Genomic DNA, 27654 nt, shown 5'->3' with positions numbered 1-27654 from the left:
AATATGGCAAACTTGGGGTGGTTGGTAGCTTTGAGGGCTTCCATGGGGGCATAGTGTCTTTTCACATAGTATATATTCCATCAAACTGGTAAAAATGCCTGCTAAGTACACTGCTTTTTGAACATTTGAATATGCTGTTAAAAAAAGAAGACTGAAATGGCCATTTTCAACAAAAGTTGACATGAGGGTGAAAATTAAAACTTGGAAGAAATCAGTAGGCTTCAATATTTTCTGAAACTCGATATCTTAGACCATATTTTTCCATAAAGATCATGTAAAATAATTTATTATGTCTTGTGATACAGCAAATTTAGTACTAGGGTAATTTAATGTCATAAAATGTGTATTTTTGCATCAAAATTCACATACTGCAAATCATGATAAAATATTTGTATTTGAAGAGTACTTGTTGATAAGATAATACCTTAGTATTGTATTATCCCCTGAATAGCATTACATATTCTCAGAAATTATTTTCAGTACAAATGAGGGCTTTAAAGTTTTCAAAAATGGTTGTCGTGTCACTAACGTTTTAAACATAAAAGTTTTCTAGAGCTGTGTATTTTGAAGATCACATTTCCCCAATACAGGAGCAAATACAGTTTCACCATATCTTATTTCATGTGTAGTAACTTCGTCCAATTTGTAATATGTAAAGCCAGAATCTACAGTCAAAGTTCTGTCGTGTCACTCATGATAACATATTGTACACCAATCAGGACAGAGACTAATCATTAAAACATTATACTAAGTGGAAACAATGAATATAGTCAAATGTCATTCCTGTGAATAAGAGTAAGCCTCCTGTAGCTTCCCCTATTTATTTTCAAATTTGCCCATTGCAACAGGAATAGTGTGGTCATGATGAGTTCATCTGCATGTTATGATGTGTTTGTGTTTGCAATCGGCACCATATCTTCTCCATGTGGGCACTCCACTAAAAATGTTACCCAAGAATAAAAAACAAATAAACAAATATCCAGAAACAACTTTGTTTCGCAGTGGATAGTATTTAGGAAGGGTCATAGCAAACCGATACACATGTAACAATTTTTGGTCCAATTTGGAAAAATAAAACAGTATTTTTCAGCTATTGAAATGGTGTGTCTTTGCTGAAAATATTCATATTGGCAAAATTTGCATGTAGATCTTCTGAAGTACAGTGCCGTGTACAAATTTTCACTATAAAATGACTTTCAGTTGATTAATCCTCCTTGGTATCTGATAAAATAAAATATAATTTTTTTTTTTGGGGGGGGGGGGATATGCATCTAATTCTTTCTTCAAATTTCAACCTCTTTCAAAGTGCCATGTCCATATACATTTTTGACATATTCAAGTTTTGGTAGAAAACAGTGTTTTGGTCAAATTTTGTTCTAAATTCAAATGCAAAGCTGAAATGTGATATCACACAACACATCCACACAGTTCTTTAAAAACCTGCATAATTCAGTAAAAGGTGCTATGGACATTACATCGCCATGCTGCAGACATTACACATTTGTAGCATAAGTATTGAAAATCAAGTTATGATTGCGGGTAATAGTTTGGATTCTACACTGCAATATTGATATCTGTCATAATGAATGCCCATGCCCTTGTATTAAACACTGATGTGAGACTTTCATCAGCAATAAGTGCACTGTTCAACAAGGTTTTGACCAATCTTCTGCATCCATTATGATCTTCTTATAGATTTACATATTTTTACCATGAAACTCTTCGACAATTGATGCAACCTACAACTTTGTATGTAACAGCAACAGCATATCATGCTGAGCGATTACACTGTGTTGGCAAGATTATGAGCTCTTGAAACATTGTTTGAGAAGAGAAACAGGAACATCCCTGCTATGGTCAGTTGCTGTCTGACTTGTCTGTGAAACACATTCCAGCCTACATTGTAAATATCTGACCATGTCGTGACTGGTAGCCATCTCAACACATAATTTTGTCAGATAAGAGAGATGTGTTCAAGCATGACACTTAATGCAAGTTGGGTTAGGGGTATACAAAAGACATTTTTCTATTCAATCCAGTTATTTACATGATAATCTTATGTTTCATCATTCAAATAATATGGAAATGAAAAGGAATGTGGCTGGAAAAACCCCTTCCTCAGAGTCTACAGTTTGTTCCTTCTAGAAACTGTATTTTGGTTTGTAGAAATATAATGTTGTATCATAGCAACATTTATGTCTTGAATTACTATTACTTTGCAAAAGAATCAAGTGTTTTGTACTTTTAGGAATCATTTTGTACTGAACAAGCAAAGACATTCATGTGCCATGCAGTCGATGTCTTTATTTTAGAGCAATCAAGAAAAGTGATAACTGTGGTCAGACTTTACTATTTGTAAAGAGGCTAGTGCTTGGAGTATGAAATTTCTGAAAAGGCAAGAATCCATCAAAATTGCTTTGAGTGCAGCAAAGGAGAGCCATTCTTAGAACAGAATTAAGTCACAGCAGTAGTCCTTCTCCCACAATGAACCAACAAAGAAAAAACAACAACTAAACACTTAGAAGCTTCAAGCCGATGTGGAAGCAAATAAACCATTTTTTCTAAACAGACTTTTCTCATCCTAGAAAGGATTGTGAATATACAACAAATTATAGAAGAAATAAAGTAAAACAAAGCCTTCATATAGCAAAAATGCGTACTGAGCATTTGCTGAAGTCTTACAACGTGTGCATTAAGTTTTCATTAGAATAGAAATTGCCTATCAGTGCAGAGTTACCATGAACATATAATGCCAAGAAATAGTTACATTATTTAGATAATTGTGGAATTTTTGCACTTGTTGTGTCACTCACATTTTGGATGTCGTGTCACTCACGGCATGTAAGGGTGAACCATTAACCACCTTCGTAGATAGGGAGAGATTGATTGTGACTATATATGTTAGATAGGTACACTATTGATGTTCATGTACTAGTACTCATGGTACTCTTGGAGTACTACTTTGGCACGAATTCAGCTGTAACCGTTAATGTTGAGAAACCCATGTCCAAAATTTGCCGTGTCACTCACGCACTGTTTTTTAATCATAGTTTACTTGTTAATGGCAGAATTCAAATCCAACTGGTAATGGTACATGCCAGTCCTACATGGAACCTAATATGATAGCCATGATCCATTCATAACCTCCAAGTGAGAAGATATGTGCCCTTCTTACTCTCAGATTGTCGTGTCACTCACATTTGAAAATGACCACATGAAAAGCCTGCTCCCCTTCCCCATTCGATCCCTGACCAACCCCTTGGATCTACAACAGATACTTTGGAAGTGCATTCACTAATGTATAAATTTCTCAGAGTATTTTTAATTCAAAACTTTTGTTTTTACTTTTGCTTTTTAACTATTTATGTGCCATGTGCGCACATCGGACTCAGTTGACTGCGTGCCAACTTCGCATATTCTGCTCAAACCCACAAACCCGCCCAAACGGATCGATAAATAGCCAAATGCCGAAGTACAATGACAACTTTTCTCATGCTTCCGTTCGTCTCACATATATAGCTTGCATTTTATGTGGTGATAGACTATCAAACAGTGTTCCCTCATAGATTTGCATGTAAATTCTAAGTTTGTGTCACTGCTTTGTGTGCAAAAGTCATGCCTTTACTGTAATGTTGCTACCGGTTATTTCAAAGAAAAACAAATATCGATCTGTCATACAATTCTCATCAAAGCAAAGCTTGGTATTTTTTCTACAACTTTGCTCACTAAATGTCCAGCCTAACTGAAATCTATATAGACATTATATAGATTTGAAAAACAGAATGTTTTCTCAAAGCACGACTACGTTGGTGTCTCAGAATAATGTGGCACACAGGGGGTTTCCACCATGGCACACAAAGAGTTAAATGGGGGTTCTGGGTTCTTGTATTAAGTATATAAATTGTCACTCTTGTGATAAACACTGGGTTTGGTGATAAATATGAAGAGATTTCCAGAAGAAGAAAATGTGTTGGCCCCCCCCCCCCCAAATCTGCCATGAACAAACTAAAAACTACAGTCACCAATCAATTTTCACACAATAGATAAATAATGTATTCTTAAATGAATCCCACATGGATTGGAACAATCATCCCCCAGCATTCCCTCTTATTCCCACTGATCAGTTACTAGCCATCCCCTTTAAAATTGAGCCCTGAAGTTCATTGGCCTCTGCCTGTGACCTTTGATCTCGAGGTGACCTTCATGTTTGGTAAAATGTGTAACTTTGTATAACCATTCTTCCCTCCAAGTTTGATTGAAATTGAAGACCTCAATAGAGAGTTGGTCTTGTTTCAGATCAACGGTGTAACTTTGAAAATGACTACTTTATGAACTCTAAAAAATAAGTACAAAGTCGTATTCACTTTTCCTTTGGTAGTTTGAAAGGGCACCAAAAGTGCTACCTCCCGTAGCATAACAAACTTATGTGGTCAATTCATCTCCTTGCCAGGGAGGCATATGTGGTCCAAAAGTGCCATTCTTCAGGGACAAATTTTACAAGGTTTTAGGATAATCAATATTATGTTATAAAGCTTTCCAAAATTAAAATCTTATTATTGCTGTTGTAGAAGAAGAGGAGTCATACTAAATACATGTACCTATCACCATTGGAACACTACAACATCTCATATGTGCATGTGACACTACCTTTAAAGGAGTGTTTCGGACGTGACATTTTCCGTTAACAAATTAGGGTCTAGTAGAATTAGTGCTTGGAATAAGTAAATTCAAAAAGAGAGCATCAAATCATTATTCAATGCATGGCCAATGATGTGTAGATTTACATGTAGCAGTATGAAGGCATCACCCATGCTTGAACAGAAAACATTCAAAAATACCTTTTTGTTAACAATTTTCTGTTAACTTCTTGTCACGTCCGAAACAAATTTCAAATTGAGATAATCAATACAAAAAAATATAACTTAACAGTTTTCACCATTTCTAAGTCACCACTGCTACTCTCATAAGAGTCTGTGAATATTAGGAAAGTATTTGTTTTTTAATAAAAATTTTCTGGGAATTTTACGTTTTCCGTTAACACATGTCATGTCCAAAACACCATGTCACATCCGAAACATACACATGATAACTTTCAAGTCAGGTTCTCCACGAACAGACTTACCAGGTAAATAGTTGCTTGTCTGACTTTCATAACAACACACTGGTTATATGTATGCATGAATTATGTCAGCTCAGGTTCATTTGTACATTTTGGAGTAATAAATATAAACAAAGGGTGTTTCGGACGTGACGTGTTAACAACCTATTTAGACAAATGGACCAGACACAGCAATATACATTTGTTCACTCATTCTACTTGTATCATTATCATTTACAGGGTACAAGATGTAGAATGAACTACAACTAACATTATTTAACGGCACCTACTTGCCCAGAGACACAAGTATGCCTAAATTTAACCTGGGATTGGGATAACTGAGTGTCTTTCATTTCCTCATCCACAGAGGGAAAATGGGGAGTAGAGTTTCAAAATATGTGTAATATCTTCAGTATGTAACTCATATTTGATATCTCTTACATAGTCTCTCTGCAGTTTATTTATTTTTTTGGTAGTTTGAAAAGCAACAGATGTTTGCATTATAGTAAACACTGTTTCGGATGTGACACATTAGTGTTAACATTACTTTTTACTTGAATTCTATACAATTTTGCTCACATCCATTTATGTTTTAAGTCAGTTTCATTAAAATACCAATGCAAGGCAAACTATTTGAAAAAAAAATCAACTTACCATTACTTATTTTTCTTTCTTTTTCACCTTTATTTGTCAAGAATATCCAATACATGTTTGGACATGTATATTGCATAATGTTCTCATTGGACATTCACATGTTATATGCCTGTACAATACATTGCACAGTGACTCATAAGTGTGCTACAGCAGTACATGTATGTTATTAAATTAGTGTCATGCTAAAGTGCTGTGAATAGTGAATCAGTTTCATTAATAATTCATTGATATTTTGTTACAACAACTTCTGTAAACACACAAACTGTAGTACTGAGAATACTGTGAAAATCAAAATGTCAGATTTCTCTCCCTACTTGTACAGTGTATGAGTAGGGTAAATCCTGATTTCAGATAAACTGCGCCCCATTAATAAACATTTTTGTTAGGAATAATCACATGATCTGGAAATGTAACTTATCCAGACAAGTTACCCTTAATCAACTATTCCCCCCCCCCCCCCCATGAAGTTCCACCTTAGTGCACTGTGCAGTTGAACTGGGATATTATTAAAGGTGTATGAAACTAGTGTGAGTACTAATAACTGGGAGAGGGCTACGAGCAGTAAGATACTTTTACAACTCCCCTTCTCAATTCTATAAGGGTCATTCTTTTGTGCATCTCAATCTGCTCTACCAAAATATGACAAGTCAAGTTTTACAGGTTGTGCATATGGACATAAAATATATGGAGAACAATCAAAACTCCAAATTGAATTAAAGAGATGTAAACTTGAAATCACATCATATACCATCCACTCCCAACCAGAAGCTGATTTAGCGTTAGAATAGCCGATAAAAATGAATGTTTAAAGGACATGTATATACGCATTGTAAGAACTGTACTTGTACATCCCCGAGTGAGCTAGATACATACATTATGATGTCCCAACACATACGATACAGTAAAGGGCATTGCATCATAGACAGACAGGGTAGTGCAATATATTTGAACAAGCAATGCACTTGTAAATAGATAAATTTAAGTAAATGAAAATGTAAAATGAAACTTGAATTTAATGATTACATAGACACATAAAAAAACAACAATCAAACAAACTGGCAACTAAAAGTGGTATAAGGGGATGTAAATATGATCTTGCCTGCGAAGGTTCCCTACAAATATATTTAAATTTGATGGCACATATGTGTATGCATAACGTTATCTAACTTGTGTTCCTACAATCACAAATACCATGATGGTAGTCAGCATATTTAGCATTTTATTACAAATAACATTTTTTTTCTTGTTACTAATGGTACAGTGCAGGACCAATTGATTCCAGTATAGTTCTACAAAATTTCGAGGCCATGATTTGATCTTTGTCACAGGTATAAAAAATACAAATAACAGCATTCCTCACTTTGAATATGCATAAATGCACAGAATAATTGAGCATTTCATGTTTGTATGTGCAGGAGAACTGGACAAATGTTCTAAAGGTAACTACTGTAGTAATCTATCTACAAGTTGTAGCTAGTAACCAATTTCAGCAGACAAGTGAGCTCTACTTCAATCGAAGGATGTGTTTGAATTCACCAGGAGAATGTTGTTGCAATTTATCAAATGCATATTATTTATGCACTGATTCTTGAATATTTGTGTAAGAAATCATAAATAGGAGATTATAAATGCTAGTGATGCCATGACTTGGTTGTTATGTACAAAGCACAGGTCACTCATTAGGACATAAAACTACCTGTACATCCTGTATTCTCCATGGCTGTGTTTATCAACTTCCCCTGTTTAAACGACTTTCGAAAGCCCTGTCCACTCCCCTGTACTATTAATGTGCCGCTTGTTTTCGTCGGCTGCGTTTATCAACTTTCCCCTATTTAAACGGCTTTCGATAGCCCTTTCGATAGCCCTTTCGAAAGCGCTTTCCATAGCCCTTTCGAGAGCCCTAAAGCCCTGACTGCCTGTACTATTAATGTGCCGCTTGTTTTCTAAGAAGGGACGGTGAAAAGCAATTACCATCATAAAGACATGATTATCTTCCTTTGAGAGTGACGAGTCATGATACAATGCCACATGAATCAATTGTCTGGCCTATCTGTGAGGCAGCTCCAGTTTAGCACATACTTCAAATATTTCTGAGTGGCGGCATGAGACATGGGATCAAAGGGAATGAGACTGTTGTTACTCTATTTCTCAAACCTTGTTGGTGAAAGAAACACCTCCTTGTTCCAAGCATATGCGTGCATTACACACAGCTGTATACACCTGTGTACCCGTACTCGTGTGCACTTTACGTGGCGCGCGTCTTTTCAGAAACCGGAAACGCATGGTTGCGTAACCACAGTAGGGCGACCTAAAGGGCTTTCAAAACAGCTTTGCGTTTATCAACTTCGAAAGGCTTTTACAAACAGGTTTCTGATAACCTGTTTAGGAAACCTGTTTGGATCGTCACAAATTTGGGGCTTTCGAAAAGGCTTTCCTAAAGGGCTTTCAAAACTGCTTTGCGTTTATCAACTCATGAAAATTCCTGGAAAGCTGTTTGGATAACCTGTTTCTGCCGAGAAAGGAGAGTTGATAAACGCACCCTTTCGTAAAAGGCTTTCCTAATGGGCTTTCAAAACAGCTTTGCGTTTGTCAACTCGTAAAAATTCCTTAAAAGCTGTTTGGATAACCTGTTTCTGCCGAAAAAAGGAGTTGATAAACGCAGCCCATGACTCTTGAAAACTTGTACTAAACAATCTAGGTTGATTAAGTTTTTGGCAGCATAGAATGCACAGGTGTCATGTATCTATATTATGTACTTCAAGCTCTTTATTTCACTCTGTGTCATGTAAACTTTTAAGAGTCACGTCCGAAACAACATTATGGATTTTACTGATCTATAAAGCTTCGTGGTCTTCAGTCATTATTCTTGACTTGCAAAACTGACCTTTTTCAAATGTGTTTAGGTGACATGAATCACTAAATCCTTCTGTATCTCAATATTACCTGTATCTGACTTGTGTAATGGCAGGTTTCTTGATAACTAAATACTTTGCATGAATTGGCTATTACAGCGTTTTCCAACAAGTGAATAGGACATTTGGTAATAAATTTTCTTTTCCTCACCACTTTAATGTGGGAGGCAAGCTTGAGGGATACAAGTGCGTTGCTTTGCCAGGACAATAGTTAAGGCTTCGTGAAAGGCTTTGTATCAAACATTAGAGACACAAATTTGTGTAAACATTGTGTGTCACGTCCGAAACGAATGTCCTGCATGTATACTATTAATATGTTGAATGCATTTTAACAGGGTTATTATGCATAAACTGTGGCTTGGCCACCATTAAGAATTGAATTCTAATGAAATTGATTTTGTTATTCCACTTAAATTGTATGTTAACTACTGTGTCACATCCGAAACAATAGCCTTTTGTTAACAGTCACGTCCGAAACACCCGAGTCAGAAAAATATCACAAGTTAAAATGACTGAAATCCTGTTATACCTATATCATTGTGTTACTTCCTAAGCATGTTTTGTATACACCATTAGTGATTCATTTACTCTCATTTTTAATAAAGATATTCAAAAAAGAAATGGTCATTTTGTAAAAAATGACATATTTTAAGTTTTCCTCCTCAAATATAAAAAAAGTACATCTCCTTATCAAAAAATGTTGACTAAAATTTGGAGTCTATATTGGAAGCATGAAATATTGATAATGATGGAAAGAGAACTTGAATATTTTTATGCTTCTATGTCAAAATATGGAAAAATGAATTTTTCATAAAATTAACTCCATGCTTCAGTTTGCCTCCCTGTAATTTCCTTTTCATTGAAGCGGGAGCTCTGAAACTTTTTTTTTTCCATTAAATACCAACCCTAAGGGAAATGTCCAACAACATTTTGAAGCATGAAAAGCAATTCTAAATTTTAGCCATTTTGTCCATCAGTTACACCATTAATCTGACACAAGACCAGATCCAAGTTTTTGTAGCGTTATGGATGGACGGACAGACGCCGCAGGCGATCCCTTAGTCTCCCCGCACCTCCAGTGGGCTCGACAACAATCAGAACTTGCCATCAACAATCTCGTGTCTGCGCACTGCAAAACGTCTGACATTCAGGCTTCGCCTATGTGACACATATCATCCTGTTAAAACTGTGATGGTCTTATGTGAGTGAGTTGGTGCAATTCACAATATTTTTAAGATTTTCTGTTTAAAACAAGAGACCCAGGGGTCTTAAGCTCACCCGAGTATTGCAAGTTCACTAATCTGAATTACACACAGCTCTACTAAAATTTGACCAGGCATTCTCAAGTAGAAGATGAAAATATACAATTAGGGCCCAAATTTGGAGCCCCTCCCAATCCCCCCCCCCCCCCTCCACAACTCATAGTATCAATTTTAGCTCTATCACTTCTGGTTTTAGAGAAGAAGATTTTTAAAGATTCCTTAAAGGACAAGTCCACCTTCATATACATGTGATTTGAGTGAATGCAACAACATTAGTAGAACACATCAGTGAAAGTTTGGGGAAAATCTGACAATCTGTTCAAAAGTTATGAATTTTTAAAGTATTTGTGCAGTCACTGCTGGATGAGAAGACTACTACAGTGTATGATGTCACATGCGTACAACGATATAAGGAAAATAAAAAGAGAATTTCACAAAAACTTTTACTTTTTGAATAAAGTGCATATTTCTTCGACTTGTTACTGACATATTTTAAGGGTAATATTATTCCCCCTGTCTTCTAAAAGAGGAAAGTCGAGTATTCTTTTGTTATGAGAGAAAAGTGAAAATATGGTGAATTTTCTTTATTCTTTCTTAATATCGTTGTACACATGTGACATACATGTAACAAGCTATAGTAGTCTTTTCATCCAGGCATGACTGAGCAGAAACTTCAAAAATTCATAACTTTTTAACGGATTGTCCGATTTTGCTCAAACTCTCACTGATGTGTTCTTCTAATATTGCTGCATTCTCTCAACCTACATGTCTATGAAGGTGAACTTGTCCTTTAATTTTGGGGGATTGGAGGCCCCCTGGGTGGGGCATGGTGCCCATTTTAACAAATTGAGATCCTAACCCCCTAGGGATGCTACAACCTACCAAGTTTGGTAAAAATCCATCATGAGGTTTTCAAGAAGAAGATGAAAATGTACAATTTAGGCCATTATCACTTCTATCACTTCTGCTTCTAGAGAAGATAATATTATTCCCCCTGTCTTCTAAAAGTTTGGTAAAAATCCATCATGAGGTTTCCAAGAAGAAGAACTAAAAGTTTGGTAAAAATCCATCATGAGGTTTTCAAGAAGAAGATGAAAATGTACAATTTAGGCCACTATCACTTCTATCACTTCTGCTTCTAGAGAAGATAATATTATTCCCCCTGTCTTCTAAAAGAGAGAAGTCGAGTATTCTTTTGTTATGAGAGAAAAGTGAAAATATGTTGAATTTTCTTTATTCTTTCTTAATATCGTTGTACACATGTGACATACATGTAACAAGCTATAGTAGTCTTTTCATCCAGCCGTGACTGAGCAGAAACTTCAAAAATTCATAACGTTTACACGGATTGTCCGTTTTACCATGGCAAAACCTCCTAACGGATTTTGCTCAAACTCTCACTGATGTGTTCTTCTAATATTGCTGCATTCTCTCAACCTACATGTCTATGAAGGTGAACTTGTCCTTTAATTTTGGGAGATTGGAGGCCCCCTGGGTGGGGCATTGTGCCCATTTTAACAAATTGAGATCCTAACCCCCTAGGGATGCTACTTGCCAAGTTTGGTGAAAATCCATCATGAGGTTTTCAAGAAGAAGATGAAAATGTACAATTTAGGCCCTAATTTGGATCTTCCAAACCCTCCTGCCCCCAAGGGGAGCACCCCTGGATCTGGATCATTGTAAAGAAGATGAAAATGTACAATTTAGGTACACATTTGGATCCCTCCCCACTGGTTCTACAGAAAAATCTTTAAAGATTCCTCACTGGGGGGTGGGACCAACCCCCCCCCCCCCCCCAGGTGGACCATAGTGCCCATTTGATGGAATTGAGATTTTATCCCCCTAGGGATGCTACCTGCCAATTTTAGTGAAAATTCATCATGGGCTTTTCAAGAAGAAGATGACAATGTACAATTTAGGCCCCATTAGGACCCCTCCCCATCCCCCTCCCCTGGGTCCCAAGGGGGGGGGGGGGCACCCATGATTCCGCCATGAACACACTCAAAACTACAGTCATCAATATACTACCTCATAGTATTAACTTAGCTCTATCACTTCTGGTTCTAGAGAAGATATATATATTTTTAAAGATTCCTTAATTTTAGGAGGTTTTGCCATGGTAACGCATTGTTCAACATCGACAAAAGATGTGTTGTGCACATCTACATACTGTAGTGGTCACATGTGCCCAAAGTTAAGTCAAATACTACTAGAAATGTCACTATGACAACTGGTATGCCTCAGCCATAATGCATGGTTCTCCTAATTTATACAGACATAGGTCTATAGTACATCTTGACAATGTGTGATGACAGTTTCAGATAAAATATTTCAAGACAAGTGCCAAAATGAGTCTCCAGGAAGTTCATTGTGGTGACCTTCAACTCCCCACGGGACATTTACCAGCCAAGTTTGGTCACAAACGGACATAAATTAATGTTTTTATAACTCCCGGAAATTCATTGACCCCGCCTTTGACCTTTGACCTTGTAGTGACCTTCAACTCCCCAAGGGATATTTACCATGCCAAGTTTGGTCACAAACGGACATCAGGATCAAAAGTTATGAGGCTCAGAGCCATAATCAAAACACGCCATAAAAACTTAACATTGGGCCCAAAAAGTTTGTTGACCCGTGTCTGTGATCTTTGACCTTGTGGTGACCTTCAACTCCCCAAGGGACTTGGTATCTACCATCCAAGTTTGGTCACAAACAGACATATGGATCAAAAGTTTTAAGCCATAATCAAAACATGCCGTAAAAACTTAACATTGGGCCTTAAAAGTTCGTTGACCCCTGTCTGTGACCTTTGACCTTGAGGTGACCTTCATGTTTGGTAATATGTGTAACTTTGTATGAACCACTCTTCCCTCCAAGTTTGATTGAAATTGAAGTCCTCAGTAGAGAGTTATTCAAGTTTTAGTAGCGTTACAGATGGATGGACGACGGACAGACAGACGGAGGATGGACAGACGAAAAAAATGACATGTTTGTCACAAATGTGTTGATTGTTCACTTTCCTTGAACTAGGTTTAATTGAATGAATGGCTATATTTTGTAAGAGAGCATGTATATGTATTTGGGGATTCAAGGATTTTTACTTGACTTTTGAACCCATTTTAAGTTCATGCATCTTGAGTAATTTTCAAGGTATGGAGAAAAAGTGTAATTTCGGTATTAATTTCGTAAATTGTTAGCATTTTAACCTGGCCTTTGACCCTATGACCACATACTTCCAAAGAGAATTACTGTCAGGTAGAACATGCATAAATATGTACTAAGTTCATGATGATACTTTGAGCCACTTCAGAGATATGGAGGAAGAAGTGAAATTTACTATTTTCACTTGACCTTTACGGCAAATAACTTCCCACACAATCTCTATTGGGTTATACATGTATACACTAAGTTTTATGAAGTCTTGCAGGCATTGCATAAATGAGGGAAAAAGTGAAATTCTGAGGTGTTGGCCTTGACCTTTGACCCCATGACCTAAAAATTCCCTAGGAACTCACTGCCCATGAAGATACCTTGAACCATACCTTTTGAAATATGAAGAAAAGTGAAATTTTAACATTTTCTCTTGACCTTTGACCACATGATCTAAATTCTCTCCTGAGAATCTACACTAAGTTTCTAGAAAATGCCTTCAGACATTGCATAGGTATGGTGGAAATAGTGAAATAGTGAAATTTTGAGCATTTGACCTTGACCCTATGGCCTGAAATTTTCCTTAAAGAATCTTTATGATGGTACTAATACATATAGTGGCTCCTTATAAAGCACATAGGCCCACCTTTCAGTGCTCATGGTGCTAGTAATCTAGTATGTACACACCAAGTTTCAAGAAAATACCTTCAGGCATTGCATACCATAAAGTTCTGTGTATAAGACGCACTATTTTTTCATCGGAAAACATGGAAAATCGGGGGTGCGTCTTATACATGGGTACAGTCGAATCACGGAAAAAAATCTGTCACGTACACCCAATTTTATAATGTCAACTTGGGGCCATGTATGCCAATTGATGTTCGGAGGGTAAGCAATCACTAAAACTTACGGATAAATGAGCGATCTTTCAATCTGGACACGCGCAACAGCTGAAATACGGGATAAACTTACATCGGCCTTGTGTAGTAACGATGTATCAATCTGGCCATAGACAACACCAGCTGTAGCACTGCTACTGATGTACATTTGTATATCAGTCTACCAAGCTACCAACAGCCAACCTACAGATGAGTAGTAGCTGAAATACGCGATGTGCAGGTATCATTACTAAATTACCGATACCGTAAAACTTATCAATGTTTTATGGCCATAGACAAAAGCTGTAAAATATGGAGTAGGATCGACACTATGTCACCGTAATGTAAACGATGTGTGAAGTATGTACAATTGTACGCATATCCATGGCGTTCGTTTGCTCTTCACGAGGCCAGGATAGCATACTAGTAGCTACACTGTATAGCTACATGTAGCTAGCTAGCAAGCCTTTTGCAAAGGCAGCAGCTGCAGAGAGGCTCTCGCAATGGACTCGTGTGCACACAGCGATCGGATCGGAGCGCACTTGCCCGTTGCGCGCGGTGTGTGCAAGTCCATTGCTCTCTGTGTGCGTATGCTGAAATTATAGCGAGCTGCCTTTTGCAAAAGGCTAGCACTGTGCATACAAGCATGGTACAAGAGACACATATGTTACTGGTAATCCCTCCGGGCGAACAACAGTGAGTGTAATTACCGTACGCACCGTACATCTCGTCGTACGATCCCTCTGCTACACTTGTTGATGTTCTTCTTATTTTTCGTAATGAACCTTCCAGTCTGACATGCGTCAATATGCGAGACACCCTATATATGATAGCAAAGATCGTACTGTACACTCGCGAGTATGATATGATACATGTACCACGATTGAAAGGCAAAACAATAATAGCAAGTGAGTAACGAGACAAGTCTCGCATTTTGCGTCTTCCATATTTTGCTGATGTCCGATAAATACCGTTAAAAGAAAGTATAAAAGGAAACGAAAAATAGAGCAAATACATGCTGCATTCCAGGGAAATTTTGAGCTGAAATAATATGTATGACACACGCAATATTTGCGTGGAAATTTTTGTGTTTTTCAAAGTTTTATTTTAGGTCCGAAAGTAGGGGTGCGTCTTATACACGGAACTTTACGGTATATAAGGGGGAAATAGTGAAATTTGAGCATTATGCCATGATCTAAGATCTAAGATGGAATGCTAAGGGCAGTGGCACAAAATACAACAGGTCTCTACATTTGACTGTCAGTCACTCCAGTACAAAATTTGAACACTTTCTACCACAAAACACCAACTGTATGGCAGCACACAAGGCACCCACAAAGACGACACTGGGAACAGAATTAAACAGGAGAAAATTTTCACCATGAAGCAAGTCTATGAGTTTCAGGAAATGTGGATTGTCATAAATACACAATAAATATTATATGGCAGTGTATAAATTAGGCAGAATATTGAGGTCAGCATTATAACCAAAACTAACAAGTCAAGATCTGACGATAGTACACCTCTGTACTTCAAAGCTTGAACAAAAATCAGTTGAGAAATATGGCCAGTAGAGTGCAGACAAGGAGACCCTTGGAAATCAGTTTCTGTACAGTGCACAGAACAAACAAGGGTGTTACCACCAAAAGCTGCAGGAAGGGAGATTTTTAAATAACACACTTCCATATCAAATGTGGATTTAAAATCTTTCACGAAGTGCAGCCCATAAGCCCCACACAAGACACCAACTAAACTATGACCTTTGACCCTGTAAAAAAGCCCAGTGCATGGGAAGAATTTATCACTTTCAGCTTGTGTACAGTTTTGTTACAAGTTCTGCATTCATTAAATGCTGTCTACGTATCATTCTGGCCTGCAAATCAATCAAATCAATACACACATTATGCACAGGACAGAGTGGATTGGTGAGAATTGGATGCACAAGTTTAACTTTGGAACTGTTTAAACGACAAGCACAGTGAGTGGGTTTTAGACCATTTTCAAAGTTAAACAAGAGCATCCAACTCATCAATCCACGAAATGGGCCTACGTATCACCCGTAAATTTATGAAATTCAACCTTTTTCCCCCATCATGCGTCCGGTACATCTACCAACACAATACCAAACGAGGCTTGAGCCATGCGTTCAGAATTCACTGGACACAAGGCTCAGTGTGGATCAGTATACAAATGACGCAGGGGTCTGAGTGCATCAGTTGGAATTGTGTGCATAAGGTAACTATGGAATGCTTAACCCACGAGGCGAAGCCGAGTGGGTTTAGGCTAAATTCCATAGTTATCGCATGCACACTATATTCCGACGGTCGCACGAAAAGACATGTGCGTCATCTGATTTATAGAATGGGTAATTTTCTTGCCAAGAACCCATTTTTCTATCGTGTTACCCGATGACAAATTTACTAGATGCATTTCCTTTTGGCTTGCAATAGACGACCATGCATCAATTTTACTGGATGCATGGTTTCTCTTCAGAACCATGCATCCAATAAATACTGATGCATGGTTGTTTTAGCCAATAGGCGTCTCGTACTAAGTGCGCAAACGCTTGCTTAATGCGCGAACCTTTGTTACAAGTGCGCATACTCTTGCTACAAGTGCGCGTACTCTTGCTACAAGTGCGCGATAACATGTTTACCACTGTCTCGGCCAGTACAAAATATCACATAGCTCTCTACCAATGAGATCGCAGGATTCTTGCTACCCATTCTATAATAAAAATCAATGCAGGATAATTGACCAATCAGACTGCAGAGATTCTTAAGCCCATTCTATCTTGTTAATGTTAGATTAGGATTTTTACCTTTGTTGGCCATCCAAGAGGCCACCAAATACAACCATCTTGGTGCCGACAACACTTGCTGTGTGTCCTGCCATTGGAGGAGGGCAGAGGCTAGTGGCAACTGCTGACCACTTGTTCTTGTGGGGATAATATATGTGTAGTTCATTGAAGATCTGCGGAGCAAGGTGAGGTGGGTGTGGCACAGGTGGAGCCATGCCACCAAAGAGTATCAGGTTCCCCTTGTAGTTGACCATAGTTGCAGAGCCCTTTGGACTAGGGTATGTTCCTGATAAAGAGAATGAAGTTGAATGAAGTTATATCAAACTATCACTTCATTGACAGCTACAGATAACCCTGAAAATAATCATTATTTGCAAAAAGTGACTTAACCCTGACATTGGTATCTGTAGTATTCTTAAAACAGGGGGGGGGGGGGGTGCATTATGGCCCTTTCAAGATCTCGGCCAAGGATCACCCAATTGCCTCAAAATTTTGCATGATGGTAGAGGATGAAATAATCTATAAAGATGTATAACTGAATATCCAAAAGTCCTTGTCTTTTATTCTTTATGAATTTATTTATGCTCATGTGAGAAAACATAGCTTTGGTTAATTCTCAATGAATAAAGCTTTAGGAATACATAAAGCTAAATGAAAGAAAGATATTATTCAGAGGGGTGAAGGCTCAGGTTTGAGTTTCTTCCTTTGTCTCCCTCTACCAATGAAAATTTTAAGATCGCAACTGCTGATCTGTAAATTAACAATTTTCATTTGTAGAGGGAGACAAATGAAGAAACTCAAAACTGTACATAAAGCTATTCATTTTTTGGTGCATATGTCTTTTATAACTTTCCTCATCAACGCCCTAGAGAAAATAATAGCTTGTGATTTTATTGCTTATGTATTTTATGTTTTCCAATTTTCGTGTATATTTCTTTGATTTTCTTTCAACCTGTTTTGGCTGTGCGTGGGTGTGTGTGTGTGTGTCTGAGAGAGAGTGTGTGTGGTATTTGTTTTACACTACAATAAAAGTGGAAATTTTTGTGGTGTTAAAACTTTTGCGCATTTTGCACAACCAGAAACCAATGTGAAAACAAAAGCACGCAAATATTTTTGCTTGCCATATGTTCCAATAGTTGATGTCTTGATTCTGTGGAATTAAAAACATGTGAAACTCTTCTTATCCCACCAAGCGTGAAAAATTTGTCACACGAAAATACCCACTCTTACAGTATTTGAGAAAGTTATGATACTTTCCAGAAAGTATTTACATAAGTTTGAAAAGTTTCTGATATCATAGGTTTATACACAGTCATACATATCTAGAAATAGCAAAAGTTCAGTGACATGCGTTTGGTGTAATGTAATCTGACACATGTACCAAATGTACGATTTCCATAAATTTGGTATCAAAACGTGCAAGAAGGATCACAGAAAGAAATCATGGAAATTTGTTTCAAAATATTATGGCATGTGGAAGCACTGACAAAATTTGACAAGGGGGCTTTTATGCCCCCTCCCCCCATATTAGGGTCAAACATACATCTTTAAGGATAACATCAGAAAGAATTTTGCGTTTTTTTTTCTTCACTAAAAAGAGAATTAAAGTTCCACAAATGATTTCCTTCCATTCATTTCTTTCAAGAGGAAAGAAGGCCACAAGTAAGAACTGTAAATCAATAACATAAATGAAAACAAGCTGTAAAACTTGAATTTGGTGACTTGCCACTGCAAAGCTGTTCTATTGTATAAGCTGCTTGCGTACAGATATTTTCGCGAATGAGGTCACAGACATTTTCGTGGGATGTTGTTTTTGCGAATTGACACTGACGCTGTCATTACTGCGCTATAAGTGTAGTGCATTGAAACATTATTGTGTGTCGTTAAAGGTAAAACATAGTTCTGGTACGCCTGCACAATTGTTGAATTTCACTCCAAAATGTACAAGTATGCCTAAGAAATGTGTGGAATAATGATGTAATAACAAGATATATATATCAATTTCATTGGGTAACTAGAAATGTCGCTACGGCAACTGGTGTATGCCTCCGCCATAATGCATGGTTCTCCTAATAGGTCTATAGTACAATGTCTTGACAATGTGTGATGACAGTTTCACACAATTGGCAAAATATTAAAATGACAGGTTTGCCACAAATGTGCTGAATGTTCACTTTCCTAGAACTAGGTTCAATTGGATGAATGATTAAAATGGTAGAGTGCAGGTATTTGGGGGAACTCATGATTTTTACTTGACTTTTGACCCTTTTATAAGTTTATGCATTGAGTAATTTTCAAGGTACTGAGAAAAAGTATAATTTCAGTATCAAATGGTAAAATAGTATCATCTAAACCTGGCCTTTGACCTTTGACCTCACAGTTCCAAAGAGAATCACTGTTAGGTAGAACATGCATAAATGTGTAAGTTTCATGATAATACCTTGAGTTACTTTTGAGATATGGAGGAAGAAGTGCAATTTAGCACTTTCAATTGACCTTTGACCTTTTGACCTTTGACCTTTTGGCAAGAAACTTCCCACAGAATATATATTGGGTTATACATGCATACATCAAGTTAAAAAAAATCCTTCAGGCATTGCATAAGGGTCTGATCCAAAAATAGTGTTCACTTGCACTAAATTTTCATATTGATACTTGTATTTCATGTTATATATCATATAAAAGCTGAGACTCTGCAGTTTTCAGAAAAGTATGCGTCTAATATATTTGACGTCAGACTTTTCCGTAAATTACCGATAAAACATGAAAAGCGCCCTCTTTGCGCGACGGGACGGACTTTACGTTTTCAAGTACTTTGCACAAAAACTACAAAAGTAGGGGAAACATCAATTCTTATCATAGAGTACCCTTCCTAGGAGCAATTCATATCTGGTATTCATTTTTCTCATTATAGTTGAATTTTGGGTCGAAATCTTTGTTTTTTCTTGAAAAAACATGTTTTTCAGTACTTTGACACAAAATTATATTTTTTCTGTATGATAGACTTGAGTTTGGTCACTCATATTCCATAATGTATCAATGAATTAGTGGGGCTCTATATCCATGACACTAAATTAAATAATTCTCTATTCATAAGAAAATTATAATTGTCCAACATAATGTCCGTCCCGTCGCGCGACGGGACGGACTGTACATAATGGTAGGCGCGACGGGACGGACTGTACATGTAAACAATGGTAGGTGCGACGGGACGGAATTTTTATACCACAATGGGCTAGAAAAAGAGTGTCCCTAACTTGAACATAATAAAAAGACTACAATGTAATTGGCAAACTTGTGAAAAGAATAATCATTGTATGTGGTCAAGGGGTTTTATGGATCCTTCATCTTCCCTTCAGTTCTTAAATTATCATATGTATCTCTACCCCCATCCCATGATCTGATTGACTAGTGAGGTTGATTGAAGTTAAAGAGATGGTATAGTTTTGGTCAAGATGGGGCATCAAGTTTTCATCTATTTTTGTGAGGTAATGAGAAACCTTTTATGAAATATAAAACAGCATGTAACTCTTGGAGGGATTTAAAGTTTATTTGATGAAAATTGGTTTTGAAATGGCTGATATATGCAAAACAAAGTAAAACAAGGCCAAGTGGGTTCCACCTTTTTCGGCAATGGATATTATTTGTTTTACTTTGTTTGAGATATGTCAGCCATTTCAAAACTGATTTTCATCTAATAAACTTTAAATTCCTCTTAGAATTGTATGCTCTGTATTATTTCATATAGTGGTTTCTTAGTATCTTGAAGAAAAAAAAAGAAGGTATCAATGTAAAAGCTCAACCAATACTGTACTCTCCCTTAAAGTTTGATGTTCTGCTGATTTGTAGTTGCATTCATTTTACATGTACATGAATAGCCTTTTACTGCTTGGAGTAATGTACTAAGATCTATGCTTACTTTTTGTTTCATTTTGTCCATGATGTAATTCACCAACTTATTTTTAGCAAGGCAATTCCCATTTAGACATCTTATTTCAAAAAATTAATTGTAAATTACAAATGCACAGTCTACTCTGGTAGTCAATACTGCATTAGATAAACCTGATTCTCTTGTCCATGTGTTCGAACTGTATTTTTTTTTTAAAATTGAGATTGATATTTATCAACATGCAGATTCCTACCCTGTCTGAGAAATAGGGAAGAAAAATTGCCACAAAAAGTTTATGAGAAAAATGGGGGAAAAAAGCATTCTTAGACAATTGTTTGAATTTCAATACTGAAACACTGATTTTGAGCATCCCCATGATGGAATGCACATATGGGGAATTGACAATTCAAAATTCTTCATCTAAAAAATACATAAAACTGTTTCCATTCTTTATACACTTCCGACATACAAGTTTAAAAATACAATTTATATTAAAAAAAAGAAATGTCAACAATATTACTGCAACTCAAAAAAAGAGGTGAAGTTTTAAAACTGAAAAACTACAGCATGGTTGTCAAAAACTGTGATCCTAATATATGATGCTCAACCCCTTGTGGATGGAAATTGAAAAAAAAAAACACAGCATCTGGATACTAACATTATCACAAAATTACTTCCCCAAATCTACTTTGAGTGGCGTTGTTGCCGCTGAAAACTTGTATAGACTTTATAGCACAGTCAGTCAAATCGTGGAGGTGGAATCAAAGCTTGTGCAAATGACGTGCAACGTAATGAGTCTCATTTTCACTCATGAAAAAAAAAAATAAATATGTTCCTGGGAAAAATATAATCAAGGATTACTATACCATAAGTGCAAGGATTTTTGTGTAATGAAAATCTTTAACTATAATAGTCATAACTGTTACTGAAGTTTTCCATCATTTCTCAGTAGTTTAAATCTTGGTACTCTACACTAAAATGTTATAAAACTGTGTTAACCACAGGCTTGAACACATTTTGATGAAAATTAGTCAGTGTTGAAAATTTCCCATTCGTTTTGTACATAGGGCATATCGTTTCGTCCCGTTGCGCTATACATTATGTAGGATGGAATTCAGCACCTTTCGAGGAAATTACTTAAAAACTATAATGCTCTTTTGTTGAAGTAATGTAGGGAATGGTAGCAAACAATGCCACATACATTGTAGCATGGCAAGTCTTGCCCATCAACATTGATACAATTCTCCTTTGAATTTTGTTTAAAAAAAACAGTGATTTTTTCAATTCCGTCCCGTCACGCCAGTAAAATTTGTTTCCATGTAAACAAAACAAATGTCTTCCTTGTTTATAGTGCACTTTTATGCTTTCATGTAAGCTTGATACATATGGCTGCTATCATGCTAACATTTTTTTTTTTTTTGAGCAAAAAAATTCTCTTAAATTCCGTCTCATTGCTGTCCCTTGATTTTTTGGATCAGACTCAGAGGCACATTTTTGTTTTTCTCGCTGGAAATTGGAAACAAAAAATGGCAGAGAATATGAAGAGTATCCACAGTTGCCAAGATCGTCATTAAAGACAGCCTTTGCATTGGTGATCAAATCTTGGTGGAAAGATTCAATCTTTGGGCAAATGAAATGCCATTGCAACATTATCATTCATGAAAAGTAATTTTCCTCCAGACAGAAAATCAAGGATTACCATACCAAAAGTGTAAGAATTCTTGTAAAATGAGAATTTTTGGCCTTATGATAATAATTGTTGATCAAATTTTTCAGCACTCATTAGTAGTTTGAATCTTGGTGTGCTTAATCTACACTAAGATGTTATAAAACTGTGTTTTCCAAAGTTTAGATACATTTTGATGAAAATTAGCTGATTCTCTAGAATTTCCCATTTGTTTTGTACATAGTTCATTTTTGTCCGTCCCGTCGCGCGACGGGACGGACTTCAACAGCTTTTGAGAAAATTACCGAAAAAATAAAATCTATTAGATCTAGATGTTTCTCTATTTGTGCAAGTAATGTTTGGAACATTGACAAACAAACACCACATGACATGGTCTGTATTGCTCATTAACTTTGAATTAATTCTCCTTTGAATTTTCTTCGCAAAAACCAGTGATTTTTTCTGTCCGTCCCGTCGCGCTACTAAAATTTGTTGTTGCCGTGGAAACAAAACAGATACTGATCTTGTCCATAGTGCAGTGTGATGTCTTCATGTAAGCTTAACACATTTGTAGTAATAAATGGCTGCTAACACTTAAACTTTTTTTGTTTTAAATAAAAAACCCATTCAATTTCCGTCCCGTCGCGCTCCCTTGATTTTTGGATCAGACCCATAAATATAAGGAAAGTAGTGATATTTTGAGGAGTTGACCTTGACCTTTGACCCATGACCCCCAACTTCCCTAGATAATCACTGCCCATCGGTACATGCATATATACTAAGTTCCATGAAGATACCTTGAACCATTTGCGAGATATGGCGAAAAACATGAAATTTCAACCTTTTTTTCACAATGACATGTGACATTTGACCTTTGACCCTGTGACCCTAAAATCCAAACAAAGTATCATTCCCCCAGGATATTATTAGTTATCCCCTGCTTGTTCATGAAATACGGGCAAATATCTACGGTCTGGTGCCATATTCCATGAGGCCGAAGGACGAATGGAATATGGCACCAGACCGTAGATATTTCCCGTATTTCGTAAGAACAAGCAGGGGGTAACGATTTTATCTTTTAGTGTAAGTGCTAACCTTCTTCTCGCTGATTTCCCCTCGTGAATGATGTTGAAATCGCCGGCTGTCAGCCATGACCATGTTGACTTAGGCCTACGTCTCGCGAGCTGATTACTGCATGCGATGCGCGCATACAAATACGTACACGTACACGCCATAAGATACTGCAGTGCAGTAGCCAGATAGATATAAGTTGCTGTTGTTTATCAAGCGTCTAGTGGTCTCAGGTTATGTGCGCAACACGCTTGAGGACCACGCGCTGTCCATTTGTTTTGTACAGGATTAGCGCGCACTTTCCTATAAGCGTCTTTGGTACACGCGCAGCTGGCTGTGTAATACAGTATCATGACGTCATATCCACGTAATACGGGATATATTTTGTAAGTGGTTGATTGACCAATGAGATTACAGAATTCACGATCACTAAAAGATAAACCCTCATACCAAGTTTGATGCAAAACCACCTCACGGTTCTTGAGATATCGACAAAAACAAAACGGGACGGACGTACGGACGACCCGAAAACATAATGCCTCCGGCCACTTCGTTGGCAGAGGCATAATGATTGAAATGCGAAATATTAACCAAAAAGGTTTGCCAGAGCCGCAGTCTCAGAACGGGGTCAGGCTAACTTAGACTCAAGGACAACTCAGCCTCGCTTTGATAGCGGGCAAAGTTGTCCCTTTGGATTGTAGAGTGCTGTACTATGGGAGCGCTTCGCGTTCTGGCTGGCCGAAGTTATGGGCCGAGTTGATACAACGCGCTCATCAAAGAACCTCTTTGGCGTGCATGCAAAATGAACGTGTGCCTTTGTATAAATATGGTAATAGTAGAAATACTCTGAACAACTCATCATCCCAGTAAATTGCGTCAGCCAGGTAAGTTTCTTGGTAGACTAGATATTGCAAGCAAATATGAAATGGTGCAAGACGGGTTCTCAAACCATCCAAGAATTATGTTTCTACTTTAAAGGGATTGTACAGTTATGGTTGAGACCTAATTTCAGGTTTCTAACATTTTTTGGTGATATAATGAGAAACCTCTTATAAAATGTGAAAGAGCATGTAATTCTATGAGGAATTCAACGTTTATTTGATAAAAATTGGTTCTGAAATGGCTGAGATATCAAAAAAGAACAATTCTAATAAAGTGTGGGACCCACACTTTATTACGATCGCTTTGTTTTACTTTGTTTTTTGATGTTTCAGTCATTCCAAACCCGATTTTCATCAAATAAACTTTGACTTCCTCTTAAAATGGTATGTTCTGTACTATATCATAATTGTTTTCTTGGTATCTCGCAAAAAGTTAAAAACCCAATTCTCATCTCCACCAAAACTGTACTATTCCTTTAAATTTGTGATCCAACTGCGATTCACAAAATTCGCAAAAACTACACCCTCACAAAAATAACAGCTTCTACAGTACTTACCTGAGGCCAAGACTCTTGTCCATTCACGCCCACATAGGTCCAGCTGCCACATGTCATTGAAGGCAGTTCGAGAGCCAGAACAGCCACCAAAGATAAAAACCTTGCCATTCATATACACCACACTGTGCGAATTACGTCCTGTCACTGGTGTAGAGGGGCATTCACAAGAGCTCCACTTGAGGACTCCCTCACAGGCAGCATTGACAAAGGACTGTTTCCGCTTAAGAATGACCCCTGTGGTGGGGAAAAAAAGTCAGTGTAGAAAATACTTAAATGAAATTAACCATAAAGTCCTGTGATTGCAACTGCTTGACAAAATTGCCCTTCATTGACGAAAAAAACACAAAATCAATCAGTGTTTAGTAGTCATGATAAAAAAAAATAATAATGGGTACACATTACTCAGGAAGGATTCAAACCTACAATGGTACGACCTCATGATCAGCGGACAGGCGTCTTGTCCACTAGACCACCCAGCCTCCCCCAACAGCCAGTGCTGGTTCTAATCCTTACAGCATGCAGTGGGTACTGCACATTAAAGAGGAATTCCAGTGTACTGTAAAAGTGGTTTCTTTCGCGGTGGTTTTATTTTCGCGCTTTTCACGCTTTGAGGTTGAACCGCGAATTAAACATCACACGAAAATGTTTTGAACTCGCCGCTTGTTACAACGCTATTGCGCACTTGCACACACGAAGATTCCGCGCATTGAGTGTATTGATGGTCAACATACACACAGCGATACCGCGTAATGTACAAATGTAGGAACAAGCATGTTATAAAGTACTCGAGAGATGGAATTTCAGGTAAGCCTGCATTTAATTTTGATTTCTATTTGATAAATGAAAGAATAATTGGATTACAGTTTGGGTTTTTCATGTGCAAAATAAAACAGTTTTTGCCGACTGTGAATACACAGATTTTGCCGACCGCGAATTTAAACACACGCGAAAAAGTCTGCACCGATGGAAACCGCGAAAGTATCTGTACCTGAAAGAAACCACTTTTACAGTACATGTAGTTGAAAGTTAGTCTGAAAAGGAGTACAATTTTCTTGACACAAGAATGGAAATTTGATCAAAATTGGATGAAAAATAAGGAAGTTACAACATTTTGAAGTCGTGCTAATTTTTTTTTTTTTGGAAACAGTTCTCGAACAGTCAATATTAATATGCGAATAGCAAAGTGATGATGTCATCAGTCAGTAGAGCACCGGGCTAGCTCAGGCGGTCTCAGGTTCAAATCCAGATGGAATCCCATTTTCTGTGCTCAATTTCCCCTCACAACTTGCCACATACAGTTGTAGTTAGTTGGTACTCAATTATTTTGAAATATTCACTTTTTTACTCAAATGGAAGAATGCCCCAGTTTCAAATCCTGACATATCTAACATATCTGGGCCCTGTTTTATGAGGAGTTAAAATTGATTTTATATTTGATTTAGACTGTAAAGTCTATGGCAGCTTCTGTGGTAAGGAAATTTAAAATCGATGTTATACAAATGATGCACAGGATAGAGTGCGTTAGTGTAGGCGTATAGTGCACTCGAGGGTATTTACAATTGTGAAACATGCACTCGGCTTCGCCTCGTGCATGTTGCACTACATTGTAAATACCCGAGAGTGAGCTACGCCTCCACTAACGCCACGAAATAATCCTGTGCATCATTTGTTTTATAAAATGGGTCGAAAATTCTAAAACTAACAGCATTTTTCAGCATTTTTCACGTACCTTTGTGGGTCAGACGTCCGAAGATGTTCGTCCCAAACATTTACGCATGTCGCACTCGGAAATCCCGCACATACAGTATAAGTATGATGGGGGGTTGGGTTTCCGGACACTTAAGTTCCCGCATGAAAACTTACTTATTTTACATAGAATATGCACCCTTTACCTTAAAGACTTGATATAGACTCCTCATATAGGCCTACTAGACAACATACTCTGAAATGGCGTGAGAATTAACCTGCTAAATCGTTGGATTTGCCCTTCAAAGTGACTCCATGTACGCGTCCGGTCCCACAACGCTTGGTCTACTGTACTGTACAAAGTGTACGTATAGTAGAGTATACGTACGCCACACATGTTATGCACGTGGGAAGAAAGGCCGGCCGGCCGGCCGGCAGCCCGAACTAGAAGTTGTTTACAGAATTGACAGCGCGTATGCATGCAATTCAAAGGAGCCGCAATGGGACTAGAATAAAGGAAGCACACGTGACTCATTTCAGCGCTTCCTATTGGCTACATTCTTGAACCCATTTTATAATATGTTTTGATAAAACAGGGCCCAGTCAGCATTGTATCCCCAGATGTATTATACGCTTGGAGGATACTTTTGATTCAGCAGCGTTACGTCGCCGTCTCCGCCACGTCACATTCTTGTGTGTGCTCTAGCAGCCACAAATCTGGACGGATTTCTTTGAAATTTTGTATGGAGGTTCATATTAGTAACGTCTCCACGCCTACAACTTTGGGTGATGCTGCCCCCAGTATTCTGTCTGTTATACGGTAAAATGCCATATTTTTGTGCATAGTTTGTGTGCGCTCTAGAGGTCATATCTGTCAACAGATTTCATTAAAATTTGGTATGGAGGTTTATCCTGATGTAATCTGCACGCCTATATATTTTAGATGTGCTGCCCCCATTGTTCCGTCTTTTTTAGGGTCAAAGGTCATGTTGTTTATGGATGGTTTGTGTGCGCTCTATAGGCTACATTTGTTTACAGATTTTGTTTAAATTTGGTTTAAATTTGGTATGAAGGTCTACCATGATATGAGATGCAAGTCTAAAGAGTTTGGATGTGCTGCCCTCAGTGTTCTGTCTTTTTTAGGGTCAAA

General features: G+C 37.4%; 1 protein-coding gene across 2 annotated transcripts in view; it reads right to left on the bottom strand.

Moving 5' to 3' along the window:
• LOC139731801 (uncharacterized) overlaps nucleotides 1–27654 on the bottom strand; it is a 98694-nt gene that overhangs the window by 48551 nt on the left and 22489 nt on the right. For both annotated transcript variants that reach the window (XM_071642676.1, XM_071642677.1), the window contains exons 2-3: nucleotides 24819–25052; nucleotides 16776–17040 (exon numbers count right to left, since the gene is read on the bottom strand). In XM_071642676.1, the coding sequence (XP_071498777.1) occupies nucleotides 16776–17040; nucleotides 24819–25052 (499 nt within the window). The remainder of the gene's footprint in view (nucleotides 1–16775; nucleotides 17041–24818; nucleotides 25053–27654) is intronic.

Source organism: Diadema antillarum, unplaced genomic scaffold (assembly GCF_040938485.1).
Source record: "Diadema antillarum isolate AM-2024a unplaced genomic scaffold, OU_Dant_1.0 seq00000385_RagTag, whole genome shotgun sequence".
Classification (NCBI taxonomy): Eukaryota; Metazoa; Echinodermata; class Echinoidea; order Diadematoida; family Diadematidae; genus Diadema; species Diadema antillarum.
The sequence above is the reverse complement of the archived record's forward strand: the minus strand, read 5'-3'. Positions and strand labels throughout refer to the sequence as shown.